Consider the following 13,805-nt stretch of genomic DNA (forward strand, 5'->3'; position numbering starts at 1 on the left):
AAATGAAATAACGAATTTCAACGAATTTCGTTATTTCATTAAAAATCACAGTGATAAAGTGCGTATGCGCTCGAAATATATTAGCAAAAATAAATATAAAATTAGCACCGACACCTCTAAAAAATTTACTAGTTGTTTTTTTTTTTAAATCTAGAGTTTGAATATAAAATTTTAATGAAATTTATTGACTCCTTCTTTATTTATTGGCATAAATTTAAAATTGGCGAGTAGTAAAGGTCCACTTTCTGGCAACTCATTTTAAAAAACTTGTAGGCACATCATGTTGTCAGACGGAACTTATTGAATTAGCTTCAAAAAGAGCTGAAATTTTCTGGAAAGCAATTTTAAAATTCTGAAAGTTGCTCCCGATTATTAATGAAAGGAGAAAACTGATAAAATATTTTTACGTAGTTTTAAAAAGTTTTGGAAGATTTTCAAAGTCTGATAACTGTTTGTATTTGATTATGTACTTGTATTTGACGACTGGAATTACAGATTTAATTATTGAAGCTTATGTCAGTCCAATTTCAAGCTCTAATGTTTTTTCTCCATTTTAAGAAAATGGTATTTTATTAAAACTGTTCCTTTCATAAACCACGATCAATTAATTTTTATTAATATTGAAATGTTTAAAATAATATAAATTTGAATTACTTATTCTTATTCTGAATAAGACTTATATATTAAAAAAATTTAATTTTTCCAATTTTTTCAAGTTACAAATTTCAATAGCATATAAAGTATATTAACCGTTATAAATAAATTAATTTTTTATTTTTTTTTATATTTTTAGTTAAATTTTAAAGTTATATATTTTGTTTTCTGGGTTGCGGTTTTTAAAAATTACAATTTACTTTTACAAGCAATGCAGAATATGAGGACAATGAGGACTATAATAAAGAGCTGGTTCCAGATAACAGTCTCCGTAACAGTATGATGTCATAACATATTATGAGACAATAAATTTTTGGTGTAGTAATTTTAGCCAATACATGTATATTCCAAGGACGATGAGAATCTTCAAAGATGAAATTTTTAAAATCTTTGAAAGCTTATTTTTCTTAAACTGCAATTTCATCAAAACTGATTTTGATAAAGTGCGTATGTAGCGTAGTTTTATTATTAGCAAAAATAAAAGTAATTTATTCCGAATAAGAGGGAGTTTTCTTTTCATATATGTATGTACGTAAGAAAAATTTTATATTTCGGAAAGATTATCGACATTTTCAATGAACAAATTTTTTGAAAAATTTTTTTAATGTAGAGTATTAGTATCATACGGTAACATAATTATTTACATACATCAAGTACTACGTATAATATTGCAATGAGCACATAGTAAATGCATGTTACACATAACACAATTAAAATAATTACACCAGTTTCAAAACACATGAACACTTATATGTAGATACAGGTACATTCAGAAATCTATAAGTAAATTTTTATTGTAAATACTAAATACAAACATACACCAATATCATATTTATTTATACGTTTTGTCTATTTTCTTTGATAATAATATTCTTCACTTGTTGGTAAGTATATTACCCAATAAGCTAAAAATGTTAAAAATTTCGAATTACGTAGTTTTTTCTTATTGTGAAGCTGTATTGAAATTTCTTACATGTATAAAGACACCAAACATGGTAATAAATAAATATAATATATATATACATATATATATATATATATATATATATATATATATATATATATATATATACATATATATATGTAGATATCTGGATCAGAATAGCCATTTCACTAAAAAATTTTGGACAGACAGGTGGACATGGTTAATTCAAGGCAGAATTTTATGCTAAACAACAATGTCTCACGCATTCGATTTTGTAAAGTTTACTGTAAGTTGAGATGCGTTAACTAACCGATTGAAAAATAGACAATTATAAAGCTGTAAAAATTATGTCGATGTTCAAGTAGACTTTACTAATAATTTGTTTTTTACTTCTTGGTTGTTACTGTTTATTGAAAATTTCTATTGTGTATTGGATTCATAATTCAGGGAACGAAAGTTCTAATCCAGTTTTGGAGGGTATTTATTATGTAAAGATGTATTTTTACAATTTTTTAGGTCTATATATGTATATAAAAATTGAGCTTCAATCCATATGTATCATATTTTTAAATATGTACGCAATCCGTTTCTTATACATTTATTGTTGAAAGAGCAACGTAAAAAAATGTTACACGATCGCTTCGACAATAAAAAAACTGCTGACAATTATTATAGTTTGTTTTGTTTTGTTCAATTGTTTTTCGTTACAAACTGCATGCCTAGGTCTGGTATAAAACTTAAAAAAAAATTTAGCATTGAGAAAACGTCATAATTTTAGTACAAGTATTATACCAGAAATTTTTTCAAATTTTAAAAAGTTTTTGAAAACTGTCTTATACCAAACAGATCTATTGTAACGTGTAGGTCAATTATAATGAATTTTCATTTAAACGTTCAATTATTAAAAACGCCTAAAATATGTAAGTATGTGCATACATTATACTTTATTTAGAGTTATGACAATTGCGTGAATTATGAAATATGGACGTTTAACGTGAATTGTGGGCACCTTATATTTCCATATATGCAAGTACATATTAATACACGTTATATAATATTAATATACATACTTACGTACATATATTTTCACAACGTTCGTTTCAAATTTATTGATGTAAAGTATTATGTAAAAAATATGGAAACTGAATGTAAAAGCGCTAAACGAACTCAAAATTTGCAAAAACCTACATATAACAAAAAATCATAGCTTTTTACCACTTCGTTATCTAATTTACTACAATTGCATTTACATATGAACATACTTATGCCAATATTATAATAATATTTTTTATTATGAATATGTTTTCAAACATTAGTATAGATATTGGTATGTTAATATACATACATACATTATCATAATATACATATGATTCAGAACACATATGTACGTAAAAATATATTAATGTATACATAAACATACATGTATATATTATTTCATGTTATGTAACTATGTACATAGCACACAACCTAAAAACTGCTCATCTAGAGTAAAGCTTTTGTGATAATATACAAACTTAAAAGCCTTTTATATTTTAGATTGCATTTGACGTTCACGATCGATTAATGCGACCTTTGATGGTTGAAACTGTATTTAAGTAGCAACATTAGATATTTTATGCAATTATTCCCTTACAAGAAATCATTGTGTATAGTGATAACATTTGGAAAGAGGTGATATACTAGGAAGTCGTAGTTTTAAGTTCTGAAAAAAAATTTTAAAGTGATTGATTTTTATTTTGGGTGCTTTTAGAATGACTGCATTCATACCAACTGGTAAGCGCAACATGTTATAGTCACTTCTTTTGAATTTCGTGTCTTATTTCGCAGTAATTTTGTCTGTTATAAAATTTTTAGTATTAAATTCAAGTTATATACCTGTACATGTACATAAATATACGTATTTGATTATTAACTATGTGCATATATGTATGTAAATAATATGTAATTTGTAATATTCATTTTCTTTAAGAACATCAACATCAAAGGTATAATCCGTTGACTGGGGAATGGGTTCTGGTTTGTCCACATCGAATGAAGAGACCATGGTCAGGTCAACAAGAGCTTCCCCAGAAAAACAACCTGCCAGAATTTGACCCAACAAACCCATTATGCCCAGGAGTTACCAGAGGCAATGGTGAAGTAAAGAACATAATTTTTTTGCGTTTAGCTTATATGTATTTATGTAGTTCTTACAATATGTATATTACGTTTTATCTATTAAGTATTCTATAATTATTATATAAAATTTTATCAGGGAAGTCTATCATTGTAATGTATTTAATATGTACCATGTTGTAATAATATTTAAATAAGCCTATTTTATCATTATAATGTATACCTTGCTATGACAAAAATATATATATTATGTAGATAAACATATGTATATGTATATAAATAGATACGTATACTTACATAATATATATATATTGAACATTATTTTTTACAGAAAAATCCGGTCTATACTTCTACTTTTGTGTTTCCAAATGATTTTCCTGCACTGTTGGAAGAAGTTCCAGGTTTTTACTTTTTTTTAATTACCTCCTTAATGTAATCTAATTTTGAACTTTTCTAGAGCCACCCGAAAGCGATGATCCCCTATTTAAAATTGCACCAGCTCGTGGTCAATGCCGCGTAATGTGTTTTCATCCGAAATCAAATAAAACATTACCTATTATGACTCCAAAAGAAATACAGAATGTTATTACAGAGTAAATTTTAAAAGTTTCCGTTAAAATATATATATAAAAATTTAGTTAATTTTTGCCACAGGTGGATTAATCAATTTAATGAATTGAAAACGAAATATGTTTGGGTGCAAATATTTGAAAATAAAGGAGCATCAATGGGATGTTCAAATCCGCATCCGCATTGTCAAATTTGGTCCAGTTCTTTTTTTCCTAGAAACCCGCAAATTAAGGACTCCAATTTAAGGCAATATTATGAAGTTCATGGAAGACCTATGTTAGATGATTATGTTGAAAAAGAATTGCAGAAAAAAGAAAGAATTGTTGTTTTAAACCCAGACTGGCTTGTGGTAGTACCATACTGGGCTACTTGGCCTTTTGAAACTATGTTGATTTCACGTAACAAAAATAAACGTATAGATGATCTTACTAAGACACAAATTGAGAACTTAGCGTTAACGATTAAAGAATTAACCACAAAGTATGATAATTTGTTTCAATGTTCATTTCCATACTCAATGGGGTGGCATGGAGCACCAACTTTTGATAAATATACCGAAGAAAACACGAAACACTGGACTTTGCACGCAATATATTACCCACCATTACTTAGATCAGCCACTGTACGGAAATTTATGGTGGGTTTTGAATTACTTTGCCAAGGTCAAAGAGATTTAACTGCGGAACAGGCAGCACAACGATTAAGAGAAATGGACGGAACTTATCACTATGATGAAATTGGAAGTAAAATTTAGCAAGTTAAGGGGAAAAAAAAACCACATGCGATTTTATTTATTAGAAATTTTATTTATATAATGTATTTTGTATAAATACCATACAGTTAAAAATTTTATTCTGGCACATTTTTAATTTGAATATAACATATTATATATGTATACATAATCATTTTTGTTTATTTAATATTTACAAATAATAATTTAATTACTTTTTTTATCTAATAAAATAGTTTCTTACTTATGTACATGCTATGTAAGATATATAGTAAAGATTTTAAACACCTTTAAAAAGTAAACATAGGAAATTTTTAAAATAAATATGTATTTATATACGTAAGTAATACAAAATATTTAAGTAAAAAATACAAGCTGCAACCATTGTTCTTGTTTATTTGCAACAAGCTTGTTTAGTAAAATAGTTAAATTTTCAAAAAAATCTGCATAAAACTAGATATATATATAAAATATTGCTTTACTAATCAATTTAAAAGAAACTATTTTTCGAAATTTTGTTTTGTTCCTGTCACTCTTTCGTTTGAACTTTCAAAGCACTTATTGCTCTTATAGTATTTTTGAACAAGTATTTTTTATTTCTACAAGAGAATAATATTAAAGATAAATAAAAATAATCTATAATAAAAACGAAAATTTAAAATTAATGTCTTCTTTTAATACGTTGCAGGGATTCGACAACACTTTTTGTCCATATAAGCGCGTAAATTATTCTATTGGATTTTTACAACTTGTTTGTCAATATTGGAATAATCAACACTAAAAATCTAGACTATGAAAACTTTGGAAACAACAATTTATAATATCTATTTTAGCACATCTATCCTCATGTTTGGCATGTTATTCTTGAAAAAACCAACTTTAATTTTTTCTAGTTAAAGATTTGTTATTGATCGATTCCCAAGACTGAAGTTCTTTCAACAAGAGTGCTACATTATATCTTAAACGATGAAACATTGAAAGAGGCAACTCAAATGTTTTGATTTCATCATTAACCGTTTGAAAATGTATAATTACAGTTGGTTGATTTAGGTGAGATATTCCACTAAAATAAAAAAAATACTGTATCATACATACAAGATGTTTTACAATTAAAATAATCTAAATTTTTAAATTATATATTGCATATATGAAAATCGTTCATGATGATAAAATACATTACGTACATTTTGATGGAAACACAATAAGGACAAAAATGGAAAATATTTCATAGCGCATTACAATTTTTATAGCAAAATATTACTAGTTTGAAAAAATTTTTAATTTATTCAAAGATAATTAATAAGTGTTTATTATTCGCGGTAACAATTTTGCAAAGAAACTAAATCAGTCAATTGGAAATATTTTTTTGTTCTCTTTAACTTTCAGTGCTTTTTTTATTGCAATCTAGGATACTCGTAATAGCATTATATACATAAGTATAACATTTATCGCTTAATCGAATAAATTTAGTTTTTCAATTTTTCTTTTATGTACTTTTACTAGGCTTTAATTTTAAATTAGTTTCACTTAAAATATAAAACAAAACCCTTTGATGTTTTGAAGGTTATAAGAGTAACAAAAATGTTAATAGCTAGTTAATTTTTCTTCTAAACTGTATATGTAGTTACACATGTAAGTATTTATTTTAATTGAGAGCAGTAGTTTCAGAACATGACTTAATTTATTTCATCAGATCGTTATTGGAAATGAATTATATCGACCAGTTGGGTTTTTCATCTCTCAAATTAGGTTCTGTTAAAGATCTTACGAAAATTTAAATATGGTTATTTATTATACCATGGTTTTCCATCTCCCCAAAGATTTGTTTATAGAAGAATCTGTTGAATAGTTCCACAACTTTTGTTCAGTATTTCAAACAAAAACTATAGCTTTACCTTTAGCCGCCGCAACTAAATTAAACATTTCCAAATTCAAAATTTACTTATTTAATAAAGAAGTTATACTCTATATTATGATAATTTTTAAAATTAACGCTAATGAATTGGAATCTAGATTAAAAATCTATTTTAACTACAAAAGTTTTAATCTCCAATTAATTATTCGTTTTCTTTCATTTGTGAAAAATCAAGCTGAATTTTTAAAACTTTGGTTTAAAGTTTGTGATTTGATATGTATGTACATATGTAAGATGCTTACATACATAATACGTGCACCCTTGTACAAAAATAAAATTTATACTTTTACCTGTCTATCAAGGATATATTAATTTTCCATTGGAATCTCTTAGGTGAAGATCTTAGACATTTTACTTCAACAAAATTTTTGGTCAGTGATTCCCTATGATTATGTAAAACCTACAAATACAGGTGATAAAAAAACAAGATCTCAACTAATATTGATGATATTGGGATTACCTTGCTGATATCATCAATACATTCTTCAGTAAACCTTTTATCGAAATATTTTTACATTATTTTTTTTAATTTGATTATGAAAGTTCTTACTTGAGTTCTCGCAAACCTTCACGTAATTCCTCATCTTTCACACTTCCTTTCGGTGTTCTTAAGAATATTTGCATTATTTGCAATATGGCAGCAAATAGCTCGCAAAAATTTTCGGGAATTTCGTTACCATTATGGGTTAATTTAGTTAAAGCTAAATCTAAAATTTCTGGAGAGCATTTTCCTTCAAAACACAGTAAATATTGTATCTTGATTTCATTAAAAAACTTGACTCCATTGTTTGTAATACCTACTTGATTCTATATAATGTACGCAAACTTGAATTAAAACTCTTAACACGGGTTTACTCAATTGAGGAACAAATCTTACATATGGTTTTACACTTTTAAACAACGTATATTTAAAATTTGAAGACATGCTTATAAACTATTCCTTATTTATTTGCCCGCTTTCATGAAATTTTTTTGTTAAGAGCAAAAAACAATCCAATCAGCTGCACAATTACTTTTCTGTTGACATTTTAACTTATTTAAAACTCAGTACTGCCAATTTTAACAAAAATTAAAAATTACTAATCCTTCAAATCTTAAAATTTTCTATTATTTAAAGTATCTTAAAAAAATTTCTGTCATGGAAGTAATGTCACCAAGTGTTGTCTATTAAATTTGACTTTTTTGTCAAAATGTTTTTTCATGGAAAATATGGAAAATAGTGTAAAAATTTCTAATTCTGAAAAACTTCAGTAGCATTAAAAAACCTTATTTTTGAAGATATTTTTGTATGTAAAATTTAAAAATTGTGAAAATTTTATTTTAAAATTTAGCACAAAATATATGACCAAAAAATATTGAAGATAAACACTTTTGGTAGCGCTGGATATAACGCTGGATGCTTAGAAAAGTAAAATAAGTATTTATTTAGAATATAAAAAGTAATTCATTCGTTAAATATTATGGAATGTGCAAGGTTAATTTCCTTGCTTGTTATTTAAATCTAGGAAATTTATTTCTTGTTAAAATATTTTGAAATATTGTGTGATGATAAATGAAGATAATTTGACCTTTACCTATGGATATATTTGATAATTTTACCTAACTGTATCCAATTAGTCAGAAAGGCAGCCGCTGTCTATGTTGATACTAACAACCAGGTGAAGCTGGTGTATTATTGTGAAATAAAATATACAGCAACTATCTTCTTAATTAACAGAATACTAATTTTTACATGTTGACATTGTTTGTAAAGTAAGGTTGATTTTATAATATACATATACATACAAGTGACGATCCATTTTAAAAGCAATCTTGTGCCAATATCATCAGAAAGAGTATATATTCCCGTATTTGCTATAAATTCAATTCAAAAATCTACAAAAAGAAGTTATCTGGAAAATTTTGCACAAAAATTATATTTTTAAAAATAACTTGAATAAACTATAATAAAAATAGTTTTTGATAAATACAAGTTACAAACAATAAAAATCTGTTTAAATTAAATTTAACAGTTGGTTATTTTTATTAAATTTTTCAGACTTTGTGGCAAAATTTTGTCAGATTTTCTGTGAAGTCAATATGGTAACGTTGATATACAACGGCTCAAACAATTCTTGACAGTGGTAACCCTGGTTAGCAGATGAGAAATATGATTTGACATATTTACATTATCAAAGTGAGGAAGAGTTCTTAAATGTCCAGAATTTCAATTGAAGTCCACGGTGCTACAATTCTTAAATATTTGAAAAACATGGATATGGATCTTTTGTGTTCTGATTATTACAATTTATTTGATTCCTTAGAGGAATGGGGTCAATTCGGGAATAAATACGATGAAAAAGGAATAAAAAGCAGTTCCGGACTCATAAAGTTCATATTTTAATAATTATTTTATGTAATTAAAATTTTCATAATACGTTTATGTACCTAACTTTTTCTAGATTCGGAGAAATACTCTATAACGAAAGTTCAACTTCATTGGTGTATATTTGTGAACTTTGTCATAAGAGCTTGCAAACAATATCAAATTTTTGTGATCATATTAAGGATGTGCATGATTTTCAAACAAATAATCTAGTTGAAGTGTGTGACAAAGAAACTATAAATTTATCATCTATAAATGATAAAATCAGAAAACTTTCTACCGATTCTAAAATACCAGATACGGAAGTACATGCAAAGAATGAAATCCCAAATGAGAATTTAAACAACGAAGAAAATTACTTTGTCATTCCGGTATCTGCTATTAAATTTGAAGATGATTCATCAAGTCTAAATATGCAACTTAAAGAAAGCGAAGAGTTGAATAATAAGCGTGCAAGAAGTCCATCTATTATGAGGAAGATCAATAAAGATTCACGACCGATTGATTTTATCAGCAATCCTTGGCATTGCGAATGTGGAAGAGTTGTACCGATAACACACAAATATCAGCATATGAAAAGTCACAATGATGTTCCTATTTATGAATGTGAAATATCTGGGTGTTTTGACATTTTTTTTCGACAAAGTGAACTTAATGAGCATTATGAACTAATTCATAATTCGAAAGATCCCAAAAAGCCTTTTAGTTGCCAATTTTGTCAAAGACATTTTTCAAACAAAAAAAGTGAAGTTAAATTTTTTTTTGTTTTCAAATTAGTTTTCGGTATATAATTTCCATATTTTTTAGATTATACAACACACGTAAAAAGAATTCACTTAAGTGATCCTCGACATCATACATGCCCATACTGTCATTATTATTTTTATTCAAAATCGTATTTACAACAGCACGTGTATAAAAAACATCAACAAAATTTTTCAACAGATAAAGAAATTACGTCTGTACAAGGCGATAGTGCGCTGATTGAACAAGATAATTTTCCATCAGAAGATTTCTATTCTGACATTGAAGAACCAATTAAGAATGATAAATATTTATGCAAATTTTGTAATACACATTTGAGTTCAAACGAGAATTTATTAGCCCATATGGAAAAATTACATAATATTAAAGAGATCTCCTTGTGTCGCGTTTGCGGATGTGACATAAATTCCGTTCTACATGAAAACAATTGTCTTAGTGGGACTAAAATTATTTCGGAAGGATGTACTGACGAAAAAATGTCTCCAATAATATTTAGTGTCAGTCATGAACCATCATTGAAACCGGAAACTGATGAAATAGGTGAAATTCCGGATGACGAAATGGATTTCTTAAAGTTTCTAAATGTTGATTTTGACAGGTAGCAGTTATACGAAAAATGTTAGACTTAATAAATTACATTTCTGACTGGAAAGCCTTTCAAATTATATAAATTAAACAATATTATTTAGTTTGAGAAAATTATATAAATAAATACTTACCTACCTAAATACAAAAAAAAAATTTTATATAACTTAGAAATGAATTATCTTTAGATGGTGTAAAGCTGTGAGTTAGATATGTACGTATATAAGGTCTGTCCGGTATAATTAAAAACTTAAAAAAATTAAGGTCTGTCCGGTATAATTAAAAACTTAGAAAAATTAAGGTCTGTCCGGAAAATTAAAAACTTTATAAAGTTTTTGCATGCAAAAGGTCTGGGGCAATACGTTTGGATCAAAAATTAATGAAAATTATGTCGTTTTTATTTTCTCAATGTTCAAAGCTTTTTTAAGTTTTGTAAAGTAAAATTTACAGCGCTATCATGAATTATGTACGTAGCTCCGAAATTCGGAAAATTTCGAATTTCATATTTTCAATTCTGAATTAGTAAAATTCTACTACGAATATTTGTGATAGAGCAATCATAAATTATGTTCATAGTAAAAATAACTGGCAAAATTTTAATAATTACTCGTCGCAAGCAATTCAAAGAGAACGGTAATTTTAATTTTTTTTTAAGTTTTCTTTTGTTAAATAATTTTAAATAGGCAGTATTAAAAGTAAAGTATTTATTCTGATTTGTTTATTTTACATCTTAATTACAATTATTTTAAAGGTACGGGATATTAGTAGAACTACTAGTGTTTTAAAAACTATGTCAAAAATTAGCTATGTATGTATGTACGTATGTATTTTATTTAGAAAATTATGTACAACTAGAAATAAGTAAGAGATACTGAACTGAAACATTTTTTTAACGTTTACCGAAATCAAATTTTTCAAAAACTGAATTAACAGAATTTTTTTTAAGCACAAAATAAACATAAAAACAACAAACACAAAAAAAATTAAAATTTTAATATTTTAAAAAAAAATATTTAAATAATTTTAGAAATGATGCTGATGAAGTTGATCGTTTTGTCTTCTATTTTTTTAGGACTATTCAAAAATTTTGAAAATAAGTGCTTATAGTTTCCCTCTGTCCGTGTACCCGTTTGTAAAACTTTTTAGAGGAAGAAGGCTGAAATTTAAGAAAAAGAAAAGCTATCTTTTCCTATTTCTCCTCAAAGAGCCATTTTAAAGAAAATATAAACATACAAGAGTTACGACTTGCATTTTTTGCAGCGGCACAGCATAACTGAATATCTAAAAAAAAGTCTGCTAGAATTAACCTTTACCTGAACCCCTTCCTTTTCAGGTTTTTGATATCAGTTTTCTTCTATAAAATAGGTTAAATTTCTAGCTTTTAGGTATTAACAAAATTTTTTTCCAAATCCAATTCGCAAGTTTTGTCCTCTCCAAATTTGTAAAAGTCCAATTTTTGGCAGCATATACATATTTCCGTATCTGCAAGTTTTTTTTCAAATTTCTTTGAGTAAAAGCTAACAATAAATGGCGCAATCAACCCTTGAATTCGAACATTACGTTAACGCCTCTATATTTTTTTAAAGCAGCAGTTACTTTAACTAAAAAATCTTTTCGATTTGTAAATAATTTATTTTGTTTATAAAAAAAAAAACAAATATCTATGTGTGAGGGTCTACTATGACAAAATATGCACATTTTAACACAGTCAGTACTTTTAATAATAAAGATTGGTGTCGTTTTGAAAAAAAAAATTTGAAAATTAAATCATATGAACTGAGTAATATGATTTCAAGATTTTGAAAATTTTCAAATTTTTGTAAAATTTTTGAATTACATATATACTTATTATGAGTATGTGGTGATGTGTATTTCTAGCAAAAATATTTGTATTCGTGTTTATATTTTTCATAAATATACGCACACATAAAAACACTTTTTATTAAATTTAAGGAAAATTTCTATTTTTCTGTTTCTTAAAGAGAATACTGGTTCAAGTCAGAAGTTATAATTATATTTGATTTTTGTACCTACCTACTTGAATATTTTCATATATGTATTTTGTAATTTAATTTTGTAATTTCTATAAAATAGTTGCTGTTACAACCCAAATAAAAATCAGCTAATCGCTGATCCAAATTCTTAACTGTTTAGGTTAACATACATATACAAAATTTACGATTAAACTGATTTATTAATTTACTTGTCTACTAAATTAGATTTTGTCTGAAGGTAAATAACATTATTGCCATAATATGGCTTTACTGCCATAAAATTTACTGTCGAATGTTTTAAAAGTAATTTTTTTTGGAAGTTTGGCACAGTGATCAGCTGATTTTTATTTTGGTTAATTTTTGTAGCAAATTGTTAAGTTTTGATTTAAAGTCTGAGCGCAATTAAATAATTTCAGTCTGACATCTAAAGAGTCACCAGACTCCATATATCGTAGATTCTTCAAATATACGTCTTGAATTTAAATTTGTAACATAAGTAAATAAACGTTCATAAATTTAAAAAAGCCAAATAATTATTACTGTTATTATTGATATTTAAAAGGAATCTAAAGAAGAGCAGGATCTTTAGTATGTTAGTCAGTTCTTGGAATCTTGTCATCTGAAGTAGTGGCTTCCAAAATTCTAAGAGAATGCGTTGAAGTCCTTGTTGTTCTGGTTGGGTGAATGTCGAGACGCTACAGCATTGCGAGCCACGCTCTCTGTGTGACAACAATCTTCCGCTCCAAGAATTTAAGGTAAGCTGCGTTAAAAAAAATAATTACACTAAGTTCTCAAGATGTGGTATCTTCTAATACGACATTTCGAGTTGCGACATGATATAAATTTGGACCATTTTTATTCGGCTTGCGACTTTCTTCCTGATACATTAAAATTTAAAAAAAAAATTTTTGATAGATTTCACTGTTTTTTGAATAAAAATCTATACTGAATTTAGTTATAATACAAGTTTACATTCTTCAATGAACTCTTTCTAGTTAAAAATGCTAGTCAGTAGTTAAAAATACGAATTGAAGTGATATATCAACTTTTATTATTTTTATCACAAAAATCAGATTTTACTTCATTCATTTTTGTCACAATATTGAATTTTTCGCTTTCGTTATTATATTTTGTTGTTTTTTTTTAAACTTTGTTACCTTTTTTTAAAAAACAGGTCAATTGTATTA

The 13,805-nt window shown here is 26.4% G+C and overlaps 3 protein-coding genes across 4 annotated transcripts; 2 read left to right on the top strand and 1 right to left on the bottom strand.

Moving 5' to 3' along the window:
* Window positions 1-3,123: 3,123 nt before the first annotated feature.
* On the top strand, window positions 3,124-5,166 carry LOC129607994 (probable galactose-1-phosphate uridylyltransferase). Of its 2 annotated transcripts, XM_055519293.1 has the most exons (6): window positions 3,124-3,250; window positions 3,330-3,352; window positions 3,549-3,718; window positions 4,026-4,095; window positions 4,152-4,287; window positions 4,349-5,166. In XM_055519293.1, the coding sequence occupies exons 1-6, from the start codon at window positions 3,195-3,197 to the stop codon at window positions 5,016-5,018; spliced, it is 1,125 nt and encodes a 374-aa protein (XP_055375268.1). In that variant the 5' UTR covers window positions 3,124-3,194; the 3' UTR covers window positions 5,019-5,166. The 2 variants fall into 2 exon arrangements, with proteins under 2 accessions (XP_055375268.1, XP_055375276.1); XM_055519301.1 differs by having other exon boundaries at window positions 3,134-3,352.
* A 149-nt stretch (window positions 5,167-5,315) lies between these two features.
* LOC129608010 (COMM domain-containing protein 5) lies at window positions 5,316-8,032 on the bottom strand. Its single transcript, XM_055519310.1, has 5 exons — window positions 7,711-8,032; window positions 7,460-7,640; window positions 7,370-7,403; window positions 7,200-7,309; window positions 5,316-6,057 (listed from the first exon to the last, which is right to left on the bottom strand). Exons 1-5 carry the CDS (start codon window positions 7,832-7,834, stop codon window positions 5,874-5,876), a joined length of 633 nt encoding a protein of 210 aa, XP_055375285.1. The 5' UTR covers window positions 7,835-8,032; the 3' UTR covers window positions 5,316-5,873.
* A 246-nt stretch (window positions 8,033-8,278) lies between these two features.
* On the top strand, window positions 8,279-10,877 carry LOC129611134 (zinc finger protein 569-like). Its single transcript, XM_055524100.1, has 4 exons — window positions 8,279-8,317; window positions 8,948-9,279; window positions 9,351-10,018; window positions 10,082-10,877. Exons 2-4 carry the CDS (start codon window positions 9,104-9,106, stop codon window positions 10,639-10,641), a joined length of 1,404 nt encoding a protein of 467 aa, XP_055380075.1. The 5' UTR covers window positions 8,279-8,317; window positions 8,948-9,103; the 3' UTR covers window positions 10,642-10,877.
* The last annotated feature ends 2,928 nt before the right edge of the window (window positions 10,878-13,805 follow it).

Source organism: Condylostylus longicornis, unplaced genomic scaffold (genome assembly GCF_029603195.1).
Source record: "Condylostylus longicornis isolate FDR11 unplaced genomic scaffold, ASM2960319v2 ptg000004l, whole genome shotgun sequence".
NCBI classification, from domain to species: Eukaryota; Metazoa; Arthropoda; class Insecta; order Diptera; family Dolichopodidae; genus Condylostylus; species Condylostylus longicornis.